General features: G+C 42.0%; 1 protein-coding gene across 1 annotated transcript; it reads right to left on the bottom strand.

Annotated features, from left to right (window-relative positions):
- Positions 1-1862: 1862 nt before the first annotated feature.
- On the bottom strand, positions 1863-9925 carry slc50a1 (solute carrier family 50 member 1). Its single transcript, XM_008280675.1, has 6 exons — positions 9695-9925; positions 9365-9442; positions 6506-6629; positions 6271-6432; positions 3685-3804; positions 1863-3580 (listed from the first exon to the last, which is right to left on the bottom strand). The coding sequence occupies exons 1-6, from the start codon at positions 9760-9762 to the stop codon at positions 3473-3475; spliced, it is 660 nt and encodes a 219-aa protein (XP_008278897.1). The 5' UTR covers positions 9763-9925; the 3' UTR covers positions 1863-3472.
- Positions 9926-15553: the final 5628 nt, after the last annotated feature.

Raw genomic sequence — 15553 nt, 5'->3', positions numbered from 1 at the left:
GGACAAAGAAGAAAGCTGCTGCTCATCACTTCATGAACACAGAGCAAGGAGAAGCATTCAAGGCCAAGAGCAGCATCCCCACAGTCCAACATGGTGGTGGAACGTGATGCTTTGGGGCTGTTGTTGAGCCGACGGACTAGACAGCCTGGTCAGAGGAAACGGCTTCATGAGAACAGAGGAGAACATCAGGAGGTCTGCAGGAACACTGCTCCTTGGGCAGCATTGGAGCTTCAACAAGACAATGATGTGAAACATGCAGCCAAAGTGGTGAAGAAACGATGAAGAGAAAACAATAAGGAGATGTTGGAGCGGCCCAGCCAGAGTCCAGACCTGAATCCATCCAGAATCTGTGGAGGAGCTGAAGAGCAGAGTGACGGAGAGGAAACTTTCAAGCTCCAAGAACAAAATCCCAGTGGAGACCTGCAGGATGACTGTTTGACACCAGAAGAACCGTTGGACATTGACACTGAGGGGTATGAATAATTCTGGACATGGCATGGCCATAATTAAAGACCAGTGGTGGGCCGTGCATTTTACTCTTAGGCCTTCAGAGGCATCCTGCCTGAATCAAACCACCTCTTATCTTAACCATGTCTGCTTGCGTACCTTGAAAAAAAAAAAAGACACGATAAAGTTTTATCTTGTGCAGGTTGCTACAGACAGGAGCCGCTAGCTTTGGCTGAGCTCTCTGACCATCCAATCAGAGGACGTGAAAGTGCTGACATCATCGTAGGGACCACCAACTCTCAACCTGGCTGGGTAAAGCATCAGTTTCATTATAATGCTTTTTTAGCTACAGGGGCCTGCACTGTTGACTCTGAAGGCGTCAGGGCAGATTTCTGTGACCCTGGCAACACATGATGGCTGAAATATGATTGGATAAAAGCTCTAATATAAACATGCACTGCAGGAAGTGCCACAATCCAGAAACATGCTATGAAATGAAGACAATAGACTGTTGGGAATAATATACAAAGATTAATGGGAAAATATTACAACATCAGTCTGATGAGTTTAGGCCAGCAGAGAAGGCCTCGCTGGCCTTGACGGCACACCACTGGTAAAAATGCATTATTGACGTTATTTAACACAATGTCTTACTACCTTTTGCTACTTGTTTATATCATATTTATCCAGAAGAAATCCGTTGATCAAATAAAAATGAACTAGAAACAAAGCTTTGGCATGAGGATGAATCATTTTGGGCCTCACAGAGCTGGAGATCAACACAAAAGAGGAAACCATTGGAGATGTGCAGAAATTTTAACTTTAGGTAAATGTACATCCCACCACTTGGTGCATCCTGGTCTGTATTTGCAGATAAAATATTTGAAAACGAAACCGAAAAAAAGAAATAATTATTGTTTTAAATTTACTTTATTCTCGTCTCAGTTTTCACTGCTTTGCGTCTCATTTCTACACCTTTGGCTAATTTCTCTCCACCTCTGAGCCGCTGCACTACAACTCCAACACAATGCCTCGCAGCCTGTGTGTGTGTGTGTGTGTGTCCTCTATCAGACCCTTTGAGCTCAGGAAGAGAGGCCGGCACCAACACACACATGGGATGAGAACCTCTGGCGTGGCCTTTCCCACCGCTGCCCTCTCTGAATCAACAGGCTCGTTCACACCGCTGCACCATCAAACAGGCTTTTGTCTTCCTCTTGCACAACCACTACAATCACACACACACACACACACTTATCTGCACACATCTGCATGGCCGCTCATTACCGCAGTGAAAACAAAACCAGCAACATGAAGCCCTCCTACTTCAAAAGGTCATTACGTTCTCCACAAATAAAGACCACTTTACTGTGGTGACAATATGTTTAAATTGTGAATGAGCAGCGACACGTTCATTTACTCTTATTACATTTAATAATAATGAGGATTCAACCAGCCGCCGCAGAATCAGGAAACATTCAGGCTTGTAAACAAAATCCTGTGGTGTTAATTAGTATTTTATTCAACCTTATAAAAATAGTAAACACCATTTGGTTCACATCATATATCAAAAACAGGTTTAGAAAACGTTTCTCCACAAATTCTTACTGCCACTGATATGATTCAACATTCTGTCCACGCGGTTTACACAGAGGCATGTGTGCGGGAAAATAACAAACTGTGTCTGTACATATTGTGAGTACCAGGGAACAGGGGGACAAAAAATAAAATATATGTAATTACAATAGCAGCCAACAAGCAACGACTCCGCAAAAATCTTTGGCTAGTATGACATGAGGTTCAATCCAGTTCACCGGATTGCGAAGAGATAACAAGTTTCCTGACGTGTGGGCAGATCAGTAAATGCCATTGAGCTTTAATGGCAAGCATGACCTAACAGAAGGCACTTAAAGACACGGAGAGCAGGTCACAGTTCGACACACAGCTGCAGGAAAGTAACAGTTTGACTGGATTTAAAGACATCAGGATTTTTTTTACTCTCGACTATAAAGCCCCTTTCAGACATGAGAGACTTCCTGTTAACGTGACGGCATCTGGACAAATGAGCACCGGGCTCAGCTTTTCTGTAAAAGTCTCAGTTCCTACGAGGTCGTACCGAGTGACATTTTCATTTTTAACACAGCGTGTTAGCGGATAGATGTACGTGGAAGTGTTTCAAAGCAAATAGAAGAAGATTTTTTTTTCACATTTCAGCACCTACGCTGGTCCAAAAACATCGGAGCAAGAGTCACAGACTGAGCACCTTTCTAATTCTACAGTTTCGCATCCAATTTAAACTAAAAAAATGTACATACAAATAAAATGTAACTGCAATTAGGACAGCATCTGTAACAGGTCAGATTGATGAGATTCACCAATAATGAATGTAATCCAGGTTTTGACTAACTGGAGTTTAAGTTCAGTTTGTTTAGAAGTATTTCCTGTGGGTGTATAAAACTTAATTACTTGTTATTCTGAATTATCCCCAAATGGAGACAGGATGGTTCAGGATCTCACAGCAGATCACAATGTGGACTTGTCACTCAGGTGGAATCCTGAGCTCCTTCACAGGATATTCTTATTCACCTGTTTAGTTTGATTATCATCACACGTGGACGGAAATTTTCACTTTTTAGGAAATCATAAATGAAATTAGTTGTTTAAACAGTTTGATAAGCTGCTGCTAGTTTAGATTGAGTCTTTTTTGTGTGCATTGTTATGTTTTACTGTCAGATACAGTACCATGTCTCTGTCACTGTGATGTCTGATCGAAGCCTAAAGACGTGACCTTTGTCTGACTGACAAAATCGTCACGTTAACACACGGACCACGCAGCTTCTTCATGTCTGAAAGGGGATTGACTGCACTTCTTTGCTTCCCGAAAAGTAAACAAAACACAATAGCCATCATCGCCACTTTACAAGTCACTCAGCGAGTTGTTCCTCTTTTAAAAAGGTGAGACGAGTGACGGGACACTCGACAGACTCGTCGTCTCTCTCCGTGTTCACGACTGTCCCACCTCGCGTCATCATATATGCAGAGGCCTATAGGACGGCGAGCTCTGATTGGCAGACGAAAATTTCCAAAAGAGACAAAATCGGATGAGGCTGGTGAAGATTCCAGGCGTGTTTGGAACCTGCGATAAAAAAAGAACATCAAGGAGAGCCATTATTTCGATCCTGAGGGCTGTGTTTACTGGCACACACACTGATTCAAGTGCACGTTTGCGCCGCATCTTACCACAATGTAGTAATCGTTGAGCTGGAGGCCGTAGAGGACCCAGGAGGTTGAAGTGAAGAAGGTCGCTACCGTCAAAGGGAAGGACAAGCACTGCACGTTGCCGCTGCGCACGATTTGTACCTGAAAGGGGAGAAAATAGGAGGAGAGAAGCAATAATGAGTCAGTAAGTAAGCTTTATAGCTGAGTTTTTTTGATTTATAATGGATTAAATGTTTAGAATGAAAATGTAAAAGGTGTTGCTTGGGTGTGAATTTGCAGTTCTCCGCTGCTCTAAAGAGCTTTTAGTCGTTGCATTTTTATGCACATTTTGAAGCATTGCACTAGAAAAAGTCAGCGGAAATAGAAAAACTTGAAAAATATTCGCCAATTTCCCTCACTTCAGGTGGTTTTTGGGAGACGGAAACACCTAAAAACATCAAACCCTTAGCTCACGTGACCGTTTCCTTCCATCTTTGTTTCTTGACACCGTTGTACACAAGCTAACAAGCTAACGTGAGGAAATCATGACAATCATTCCTTCCCAACTGAAAACCGTTCCTTAAAAAAACAGTTTTTCTTTCGTAGATCTACAAATTTTTTCTTCTTCTTCAAGGTTATTTTTATTTTATTTTGGCAAACAGTTGGTTTTGCTTCCACTCTGTTTGTTACAGCCACGACTGTAAGACTACTCAGCCTAGTTTGTTCGCTCCAGAGCTGACAAATTTTTCTTCTTTACTTCATTTTTTGCGTCATTTCTAATGTTTACCTCCAATTTGCCTGACTATTATATGAAAATACAGCAATTATGGTGACTTTCAGCCCGTTGTTTGGTGCACGACGTTAACCTACTGGTTCAGTCTTAGCAACACGCCAATGCAGTCCATCAGAAATGCTTGTAAGGTGGTTGTACAGCTTCAGAAATCCTCTCCAAACTTTTAACATCAGAGGGATGGATTGTGCGTACCAGGAAGTATCAACTGAATCAGGTGGTCTGTAATTGCGATCTGTGTTTTAAACACAACGCTCGGGTGGTAATTTCACCTTTCAGCTGAGCGACACCTCCATGATTCTCTGTCTGATTGTTAAAGTTCATTCCTTTGTGTAATTTTCCTTTCAGAAATTTCCCCCATGTGTCTAAATCTCAGTAATTGACGGCGACCGACGGCTACAGATGCCGTATAAATCTGGAATTTCCGATTAAAAACTACTTCCACCTCTGGAATGTGCTGCAGCGTCAAGAAGAACGCGAGGACGGCTTTAGGTCTACTCGGTAACGTCTTATTATGTGAACTGTAAGAAGAGGAAAACGCGAGCGAGGGGATGAGACGCAAACAGAGACAGAGACCGAGAATAACAGGAAGACAGACGAAGGAAAGAAAGGCAGGAAACCGACTGGGGGTCACTCCGAGCTGTGAGGCAGATGGAGGGAAGATGGCAAACAGGATAGAAGACGGAACCAGAAGATGATATAAAGAGACAAAGAGGAAAGAGAGCGAACTGGGGATTTATTCATTGAGTGGTGAAAAGCTGCACGTGAACACTGAGTCCATGTGAGATTAACTGAAACGGTTATTCAGCGCAGCAAGGACGACAAAAAAAACGTGTTGCTGAAAATAAGGTGTAAGTGAATTCTTTTAACTCCAGATGAAACAACACACCCAGCGTTAGTAATAACAACTCTATTTGGTCTCTGAAAAGCCTGATTTTCTGGCTGAACTGCATGAATTCCTTCAGAATTAGTCTTTAATTTTAGGCGTAGCATAAAGTCTCAATTTCTTGATATTTTAAAGCCCAGGATTATTAAAGCTGCTCTTTCGTCTTTGGTTGTGTTTGGCTGAAGAACTCCACAATGTTAAAGCTGCAGTTCTGAGATTTTGGTGATTCCTGGTTGAGCCTTGACCATCCTGACCAAATGTTTCACAGCAGCAGGTGGGAGTCGACACAACCGGACCATGAACTTTATATGATTTTTGGATCTAAAGCTTCTTTCAAATGGCTCCAAGTGACTTTCTTGACTTGTTCGGGCTAATGATTTGCATTTCACTTGTGGCTGAGTCTAATGAGTTTAAACCTGTTTAAACATTGAACCTGTTTAAATTGGCTCAGAGGAGTCAGCAGCTGAGAAGTTAAGAGTCCACTAACAGAATTTGAATAACACAACTTACTACATTGCCAAAACTAATAATTAAAGTGGCCGTCTGTCTATTTTTGACCCAGCAGATTTTGTTATATTTCCAGATTCCATCACAGAAAATTCAGAGTTCTGGGAAGTGAGGCCTCTTTGGTTCAAAGAACACCAAGCCTACTGTCAAGCATGGTGGTGGCAGTCTCATGCTCTGGGGGCAATGACTCCAAACACACAAAAGTGGTAAAGAAATGGCCAAATTAGGTTGAATTAGGGTTAAGAGAAGGGGCAAAGATGCAACCAGAAACTTCTGGATGGCAACCAAAAGCATCTAGTTGAGGTGAAAATGATCCAGCAGCTTTTGAAATATTTCCAGAAGACCTATAATAAATCTATAAAAGAACCAGAATACATGATTGTTTTTTGTACAGCTGACGTCCTGCCTGTGTGTTGCGTTTGTCTGTGATTTACGTGAGCATTACCAGGTCGGTCAGCGGCGACATGTACATGCTGACGGTGACGACGCTGCAGGTGAGTCCCAGCTGGCTGAGCCGAGACTCTCCTTCGGGGAGAAACATGCCGAAGTAGAGCCAACCGCAGGTCAGAACCGTCCCCGCTGCCACCGTCTGGGACATCACCAGCCTCTGAAACCAGGAAACACGGTCAGAATCCAGCTGCAGGGAGCAGAGAGACGTCTGCAGCGGAGGCCAGACCCACCTTGTGTTTGGTGTAGTGGAAGTACATGATGATGTAGAGGATCTGCAGAAGAGCTCCGATGACGTTGACCAGGATGATGGTCTGATCTCTCTTCAGCATGCCGTAAAACAACCATCCTAGGTTACTATGGAAACAAGAGAAGCATTAAATGTGCTGGCAACAACGGTGCCAAAGTGAAGAAAGTCTGGCTTCTCTTCACAGCTAACAGTGAAGCCTGGTAGAGGGCTTCACACATAGACCACATAGAGCTACATCCAAAAAACTTCTATTTTTCTGGCAGAATTTTTTGTGGAACCATGTTTCTGCAGCTGTTGTTTCCACACTGATGCATTTCAACAGCACAACCAGCCCTCATTCAATCACATACAACCTGAGAAACTGGAAAATGATCACAGAATTTTTGTCAAGTGTATGGAAAGAACAGCTGCAGTGCAACTTTTTTTTTTTCTCCAGCTGAGGGGACAAAAAAAAAAAGTTTGCATAATCTGTTGAAACTCATGCACGTTATTTAAAGTAGTTCAAGATCCAGTCATCAGAAAAGCTTAAGTCAAGCAAGAGAGGCAAAAATAACAAACCATCAGAGTTGTTGCATTTACACTTAAGTTACGTTGATGGATTTTTGACATCGGATTAACCAACACGCGATATAAGGTTCCACCTTAAAAGTTGCCGGTAGCTGCTGGCTGCCTTCCATTGATCAGTAAAGATAAAAAGGACGAAAAGCTGTCTTTTTTTTTTTTTTATGGAGCAGATAGAAAGCGAATAATTACGCAGTAAAAATAACAACATTCATCACTGTTAATGCCAGAGTCCATGAGCGTTGGGCTGTAAAGTTGGGTTGGGACACTTTCATTGGCTGAATGTCGTGCCATATAATAACCATCTGACTGATAACCAGATACCGAGACAACATCAGGTCACGATCCTTTAGATGGGAGCCTGAAGTTGTTGTTTTTGAGTTGCAAAATGATGATTGTATGAACTATTCTTTAAGTTAATGTAACATTTGATCAGTTATAGTTGACTGATGTGTGGAAACGCACCACTGCAAGAAGAATAGCTACACAACCTTTGAAACGAACCACAATCTGTGTGCAAAAGGTGTACTTAAACCAACAACACTAAACCCCTGATAGACAGAATAAAAATACATCTGCTCGTCTGTGTCAATAAAAATGTGTTTGTGCATGTTTTTTATGAGTTACAGTGTGCATGATTCAGGCTAAGCTGTGGATTTAGTTTAAGACTCCAAAAGACTGGAGGAATGAAACCTTGCTTTGAAGAAACAAACTCCTGAACAATGTAAGACTGACCCAGAAACTGCAGCCAAAAAACACAAAAAAGAGAAATTTAAGTCTGGAGGTGGGCGTCTGATTATCTCAGGAGTTTTTCTTTGTCACATGCTCATAGAGTTTGTGCAGTGAAATGCAAAGTGACTGTTAAACAAGGCTGTGCGATAACAATAAGACACAATAGCATAAAAAAACATTCCCTGATAAATAGAGAGTTATAAAGATATAATGACCGGGTGATGATTGTGAAGCTAAAGTGCAATTTAAGTTGTGCAAGAGTTGCAGTCACGTGTGTGCGCATATTTTATACACATACCGTAAATATAGGCCTCTATTTTTTTCACATGCTTTGAACGCTGCGGCTTAAACGATGATGCGGCTAATTTATGGATTTGTAAGATTTTTACAAATTTGCCTCGAGACAAAAGTGACATTGAGAGCGACAGCGACAGAGAGACTGAGGAAGTGTGTGACGAAGGAATTCTGAGGCTGTTCAGTTCCGACACTGAAGAAGACGACTTTAGTGGTTTTAGTGCAGGAGGAAGATGATGACAGCGATCAATGACTTTTCCTGGTAGGCTGCTGGAGTTTTTATTTTCTTAACCAGCCGTGTTACAGGCAGTGTTCAGGAAAAAAACATTTATGTATATTACCGGTACGTATTTAATGAAAAGTTTAAAAAATCTTTCTGCGTAAATATCTCATGTTCCAACATGGACACCTGCAGCTTATAGACAAGTGCAGCCTGTATATGTACAAAACTGGTTTTCTTTTTAAAGTTAGTGGGTCTGGCTTATATTCAGGTGCCTCAATAGTGCGGAAATGACCATATTTCCATTGACGCAGTGTTGTGGCTTTCAGATGAGATTTGGAATTTAAATTGTAATAATTATAAGGTGCTCAGGAACTTTTACACCTGCACCATTGAGAGTGTTCTGGCTGGGAGTATCACCACCTGGATGAGCAGCAGCACCCAGCAGGACTTCTTGGCCCTGAGGAGGGTGGTCCGCTCGGCTGAGTGCACCATCAGAACCACCCTCCCCAACCTGCAGGACATTTACACCAAACGATGCAGGTTAAAGGCAGGATGATTGTGAGTGAGCCCACCCACCCACAGACTGTTCTCTCTGCTGCCGTCAGGACGGCGTTACCGCTGCCTGAAGGCAGACACAGAGAGGATGAGGAGGAGCTTCTTCCCTCAGGCTGTCATTCATAGATATATATTTACTTCTTGTGTGTTTTATTTCTTATTCTTATTTATCTTATTATTAGTGTTTCGGTGTGGAACAGGTACACAACGCATTTCACTGCACGCTACACCGTGTATAACTGTGTTTGAGACCAATAAAAGACCTTGAATCCTAGTAGTTTTAAAAAGCTTAACTTAAGCATCTGTTGCAGATTTTTTAATCAACTGAGGGGTTACATAATAAAGATTATCATGCTGTGTGCGACTCCTCATGTATGTGTTCTGTGCACACTGTCTGCAGAAGAAAATAAGAAAAGTGAGTGAATAAAAAAAATAGAAAACAAAGATGGTGCAATAAATAAAAACTGTCTCACTCACTTTAGACATGTGGTGAGAAAAGGGAGAAACTGGATGTTGTCAGTGCTTTTGTGTTCTCGCATCGTCTTCAGGTCGGTCCTGGAGGCACACACAAACAAACAGGTAAACAAAACAGAGATCAACAACAGCTGAAAACACTCAGACATAAAATATTTAATGCATCTATCTGTAAATACTTCTCGCATTCCTTCATTGTAAACTTATCACCACTGTGTCTGGCACGGAAATCTCCACAAAACAGACCTGACGGGTGTGTAATAATAAAATTAAAGCAGCGAACGGGATGAATATTTACCATGATGGAGGATATTAATGAAAAATTCCACTTACAGACCAGTCGAGAACATCCCGACTGTGAACACGATGCAGGCCCATGACAGAAGCTGCAGAACATCCATAGAGCGAAAGAAGACAAACCTAAAAACACCTTCGATAGTTTACTTTCAATGTGCGTTTTTCTTTTTAACCACGGTTTGGTTAAAATACATGAAAATAAAGACGGACTGTCGCTACGCAGAGGCACTCGCTGTTTCCGTGTTTGCAATCAGTGTGCCCCGTGTAGCTGCACTCTGATTAGCTGCGGCGTCAGACGGGTGGGGTGGATCTGTCCAATGGGAGCCCGGAACGTCGATTAACGTGGCACGTAACGTCATGACGTCGACAGAGCTGTGTATGTTCAGTGTGGAGGAATGAGAGGTGAGTTCAGGTAAATTTAAAGCCAAAATTATTCATAATGATGCAAATATTTTGGTTTATAGTGATTTCTTATTAAACCAACAGGTTTCTTCTGGCTTGAAATTAAAGAAGCAATTGACAGAAGGCAGTTTTTATATATCTTTTCCTCACATTTTTGTAAAATGTGAGGAAAAAATTCTAAAATTCTTGCTCTATTTATGTTTTTTTGTTTTTTTGTTTGTTTGTTTGTTTGTTGTTGTTGTTGTTTTTTTTTACATCTTACCACTTCTAGTCCTCCACAGGTTCTGGATGGACATCTCCTCATTGTTTCCTCTTCACTGTTTCTTCACCACTTTGGCTGCATGTTTCATATAATTGCCTTGTTGGAATCTCCAATGCTGCCTAAGGAGCAGTTTTTCTGCAGACTGCCTGATGTTTTCCTCTTCTCTCATAATGCCGTTTACTTTACTGATTTTCAGCCCCAAGGCGTCACATTCCTCCACCATGTTTGACCATGGGGATGCCGTTCTTGGCCTTGAATGCCTCTCATTGCAGCAACATTTTTCAAGGGTATGAATAATTTTGGTCGTGGTATTTGAAGTAAAAAATGTAAACAAACTTGTACATAACTTACTTTTATATTTAGTGGTTCCCAGCCTGGGGGTGAAGCTGAACTCCACTGATTTTACATAAGAACTTCACTTTAAGCCTTGATGATACAGCATTGTTGACACTCCACAGACTTTCTGCTAGGTTAAATTTTCTCATCTCCCCAACTACACAAGTATCTGCATGGACATCTATGCATGCAGCCCAAAATTTGTGGCTACTACAGTACAAGGGTAGTAGTGCACATGCGTGGCAGGAGTGTTTATGTGCAAAATACGTATATATGATCATATGTATGGAACAGAGTCCTTCCAGCAGACTCCAGGAGAGCTAGTAGGTAGTATATAATAGCAACAACTGAATGTTCTTGTGCCGTATTTAGTATTAAGACTTAATAATACTGTCTTGTCAGCTTGCAGAAGTCTGTTGTTTCCATGTGCATTAAGTCATATCCATGTATTCTGTGCAGACACACTACTGCCCTTAAAGTGTTCAGATTCACCTGAACCATCCCTTTGTTATGCTGCTATAAGTCACCACGATGCACTGAGCTGCTCTCCTCTACTGTCCTCTTCCTCACTTCCATACAGTCATATACCACCATTGCATGTCACTAACTTAGCGTCTTCTAGTTTGTGTTTTGTTCTCTCTGCAGGAATCTCTGGATCAGGAGCTGCACGTCTCTGAGCTCAGTTACTCTCCTAAATATGGGGCTGCTCCTCATTCTTTATACATTTGACATCGAGGCTTTTTAAGCAAATCAAATGCATCTAGTCCGACTTGACGCCTCTAAAAACTCCCCCAAAACATTTGCATTTATGGTTTTGATCTGGAAGGAAGACAGATTCAGCAGCCACATGGCTTATTTCTCACCTCAGATGTTTTTGGAGACACACTTTGGTGAGCTGTTTTTGCAATTTAGCTCAGCGAAACTTTGCAAGCGTCGGTGCAGTTTGAAATCCGGGAGCAGAAAGCAAGTGTCTGTTTGTTCAATCAGGTGCAGCTGGCGTTTCAGGATGTTGCCTGTTTCCTGCTAGAGAGCACCGAGACGCCTCACCTGCCTAAACTCACCTATGGACATTTCGTTTCATACTGCTCAGTCTGTTAAAACAGTTATAGTCCACAACATCGTGTGTAGTTGTATAAGAAGCTCTCCAAAGTCTGGAAAAATAACACCAATGGGTTCGAGTTGGCTTGAGATTTAAAACTAAAAACAGAAAAAGACTTCAGGTAGATAATTTGAATGAACTGAGGAAACACAGGGGCTCTGCAACTGAAAGATGACTTCCATCATAATGTTCATCAGTCTCTTGTCAGATCCCCAGCGTCTCGGAAGTGAAATATAAATTCCTGGAGTTTAGCAGAAAAGAAAATCCGAGGGAGCAGCAGAGGGATCTTTTACTGACTAGTTTTTGCTTTTTTTCTCGTGAGTTACTGATCATCTTTTTCACCCACATTCCAGCTAAGAAGACAAAATATCAGTCTGCCGTTGAATTGGCTGCTCCAAAGCTTTGTTTCAATAAGACTGAGAGCCTCGGGTTTACATCATTACACCGCCGTAATTACATGCATATTCTGGGTGTTCACAATCCAAGATGAAATGTTTAAAATGAAAATTAAAAGCACACTCCACTGGGGCGCACCGGCGTTATTTGATTAATTTAATCTCCCGTGCATCATTTTTCAACCAGCAGTGTTATTTCATGGATATTACGTCCAGGAATTAAGATTCATAATTCAACTTGTGAATTAAAACCTACTGCTGTCGCCTCATTTAGCAAAGTTAAGGGCAAATTTAATGCTAATCACCTAAAATGTCCTCATTAACTTTCTCTTGGCCCTTCGTAGCTCACGTCCGTCGCCCACCACGACTGGACTGCTCCCTCCTGCGTCCAGCTGTCGGTGCAGAGCTGCTTTTTCACTTTTTTTTTTTTAAATAAATCTTTCAAACTTGACCTTTCATAACAATCTCTGATGTATAATTTTCTCCCTTCGTCTCCTTCATTTTGTTGCTTTTAGTTCTTTGCATCCGTTTGACATTTAAATTTTTTTCACTGCATCGTTTTTTTTTAATCATTGTTTTTAAGGTCATTTCGATTTAAATGCTAAGCAATTTTATCTCTACTTTGTGTTTGATCTTATTGAATTATGATTCACTTTCTTTTTGTGACAGTTTTTTTTCCACTTTAAATGTTACGCAAACTAAATTTTAGAACGTGAAAGTTTATCTTTGCTGAACCTTGATGTTCGGATACCATTTGACCTTTTTGAATATCTTTTTATGTAATTGGAAATTTGCTGTATCACTAGAACATCAAATGATTGAAAATAGTGTCACCTTACAGTAATTGCATTATGTCAGTTAGATTTACTGTATAACAAATAAAGGCCCCTCACTAGGACGCACATCTTATTTTTTCAGTACGTTTACCTTTATTTTTGACGACAGACTCAATCCTCCCCAGCAGGAAGAATAAGTTTCTGCAAAGATGTCATTCTTCAGAGACGATGTTTTAACTGCTATTTGATGGATGAGGGTTGTGCTGCTCCACCTTTCTTCAAAATACCCCAAAGGTGTTCTGTTGGATTCAGGTCAGGCCACATACCTGTCCAGGTCGTGGCCTTTACTTTGTCGGCTTTTAGAAACTCTCCACAGTTGTTCTTTTTTTGACATTCTTGTGTGATTTTGTTCTCTGGATGGTTCTCCTGCTGGAATGTTCCTCTTCTTGCAGCTTCTGCAGACTGGGAGTCATCTAGTCAGTCAGTATTCTGGTTTACAATTCTACAATTTCATTCAGCAGACGCTTTTATCCAAAGCGACGTGCATTTGAGAGCCGATACAACACAAGCAAGGATCTAGTCAGGAGAAAACAACCTGGATAAGTGCCATAGAACAAGTTCAAGTGTGACGGGCGTTGATGCCAACCGCAGGCTGTGTGGGCGGTAATAGGAATTTTTTATTTTTTTCTTTCAGTCTGTCAAGTGCAAAGGTGTTCAGTGAAGAGCTGGTCTTTAGTCTTTTCTTAAAGACTGAGAGGGAGTCAGCAGATTGAACAGAGTTTGGTAACTCGTTCCACCACCGGGGAACCACAGAGGAGAAGAGTCTAGCTATCGGCCCTGTTGTGGTGGTTGGATCAGGAGGCTTTCGTGAGCAGAGGGAGTGTAGACCGGAATGAGAGAGTTCAGGTAGGAGGGAGCTGTTCTCAGTGTAGTTTTGTGGGCAAGCGTCAGTGTTCTGGTTTATCCTCAGACATTCATCTATAAATGTCATCAACACCTTCTGCCCTCATGCAGCCCCATATCATGATGCTGCCACCTCCGTGCTTTACTGTCAGGACGATGCATCCACTGTAGTGGTCCTGGTCAGGTTCACACCAAACATCTGGACTTCATCTGACCACAGAATGTTCTCCAACATTCATCAGGCTTCTTTTTATGTTCTTTAGCAAACTTGCGGTTTTATGCCAAAGAGCAAGCAAAGGTGTTTGTCATTGGCCTCCAGCTATAGAAATTGATGTTCTGAAGTGTCCTTCACACTGTCTGAGCTTCACACTAACTCTGGTTTCCATTGATAACCCCTGTACCAAGTCTGAAGCAGCTTTTGTTCACAGCGAGATAGTGAAAGTAGTTGACTGTCTGTGGAGTCATTGTAGGAGGACGACCACTGCAGCCCTGATCAGTGTTACTATGGCTCCTTCTAGACCTCCTGGTTACTGCTTACACTGTGGTTTACTGATTTCTAGTTTATCTTCCTGGATCCTTTTCCATCTTTGTGAAGTCTCACAGTCAGATTTTTTAGGTCTTCTGTTCAACTCTTTCCCACTTGGAGCCATGATGCAGACATGCAGATAGAAACAGCTGAGAACGCTCTGGTGTTCATTTTATAACGATGTTTATGCAGTCAGGCTTCCTGGAAATGAAATGAAATGAAATGAAAATACTTTATTTACATAAATGGCAGTTTCGTTTCACTTTTGTTTCCGTTTTGGGACTGGAATTGTCTTCAGTATTTGCATGTAATTCTTAAGAACAAGAGGAAATTCCCTGCTGTTCAACTTAGAAATTGCGCAATTTTGAATCCTTTGACTTTTAAATGTTATGCACAAGTGTGTACTTACTTCTATTGTACATTTCCATTCATTCATTGTGCAGCTCACGCCTTTGTTTGCACATGGGGATGACCTAATGCTGAAGTGAGGCCCACAGTGATTGTGAAATCAGCCATATTTGGTGCGTTCCATCAGTCGAATCCTGTCCTGCGTTAACCTACACGGATCCCTGAGAGCGATGATCCGCAGTGAATTTAAGCTATGCTGCTATATCGGAAAAACAAACAGCTCAGTTTGATTTTGAGTGTGCGTGTTGTGTGGTTTTACAAGGAACGGTGACTTTTGACAGTTTTCAGTCAGCTCTGAGGTCTGCAGGTACCAACGCTCCGCTCCTCCTCATTCCAACATCCAGCTGCGCAGACGTCGGTCAGCTTTACCTCAGAAAAAAAGGAGGATGTACAGATGAGCAAAAGAAAAAAGGGCACGAAAAGAGCGCGAACGAGGAGGTGAGAGTGACAGCTTCACACCGAGTCGTCAGTTTGCTCGTGGGCCTCTCTCACGATCTCCCCTGCTGGGCTCCCTCGCTTCGTCTTCGTCCAGCTCTCGTGTTTGGTTTTGGGTCTGTGAAATCCAAGCCACGGCATGTTGTATGGTTCACGGATGAAAGATGGGACAGGCAGAGAGGAGGCGGATGAGAAGACGGGGGAAGACCCGGGGGTGGGAACATGGAGAGAGGACCGAGCAGAGATTTCACGAGGTGGGAGATGGATGCTTTCGCCAAAATATTGTGTCAGCCGTCAAAATCTCAATGACCTCAGCGGGTTTGTTATTGCAAAAATGACAGAAACCAGACAGA

Source organism: Stegastes partitus, unplaced genomic scaffold (assembly GCF_000690725.1).
Source record: "Stegastes partitus isolate 25-593 unplaced genomic scaffold, Stegastes_partitus-1.0.2 Scaffold207, whole genome shotgun sequence".
Classification (NCBI taxonomy): domain Eukaryota; kingdom Metazoa; phylum Chordata; class Actinopteri; family Pomacentridae; genus Stegastes; species Stegastes partitus.
Note: the sequence above shows the minus strand (reverse complement) of the source record. Positions and strands in the feature narration are given on the sequence as shown.

Excerpts from the sequence above, each read along its gene's own strand:
- slc50a1 (XM_008280675.1), bottom strand. The coding sequence starts at position 9,762 with ATGGATGTTCTGCAGCTTCTGTCATGGGCCTGCATCGTGTTCACAGTC. Across the intron at positions 6,630-9,364 it reads TTTCTCACCACATGTCTAAA|TAACCTAGGATGGTTGTTTT; the intron begins GTGAGTGAGACA and ends TTGTTTCCATAG. Across the intron at positions 3,581-3,684 it reads TCAACGATTACTACATTGTG|GTTCCAAACACGCCTGGAAT; the intron begins GTAAGATGCGGC and ends TTTTTATCGCAG.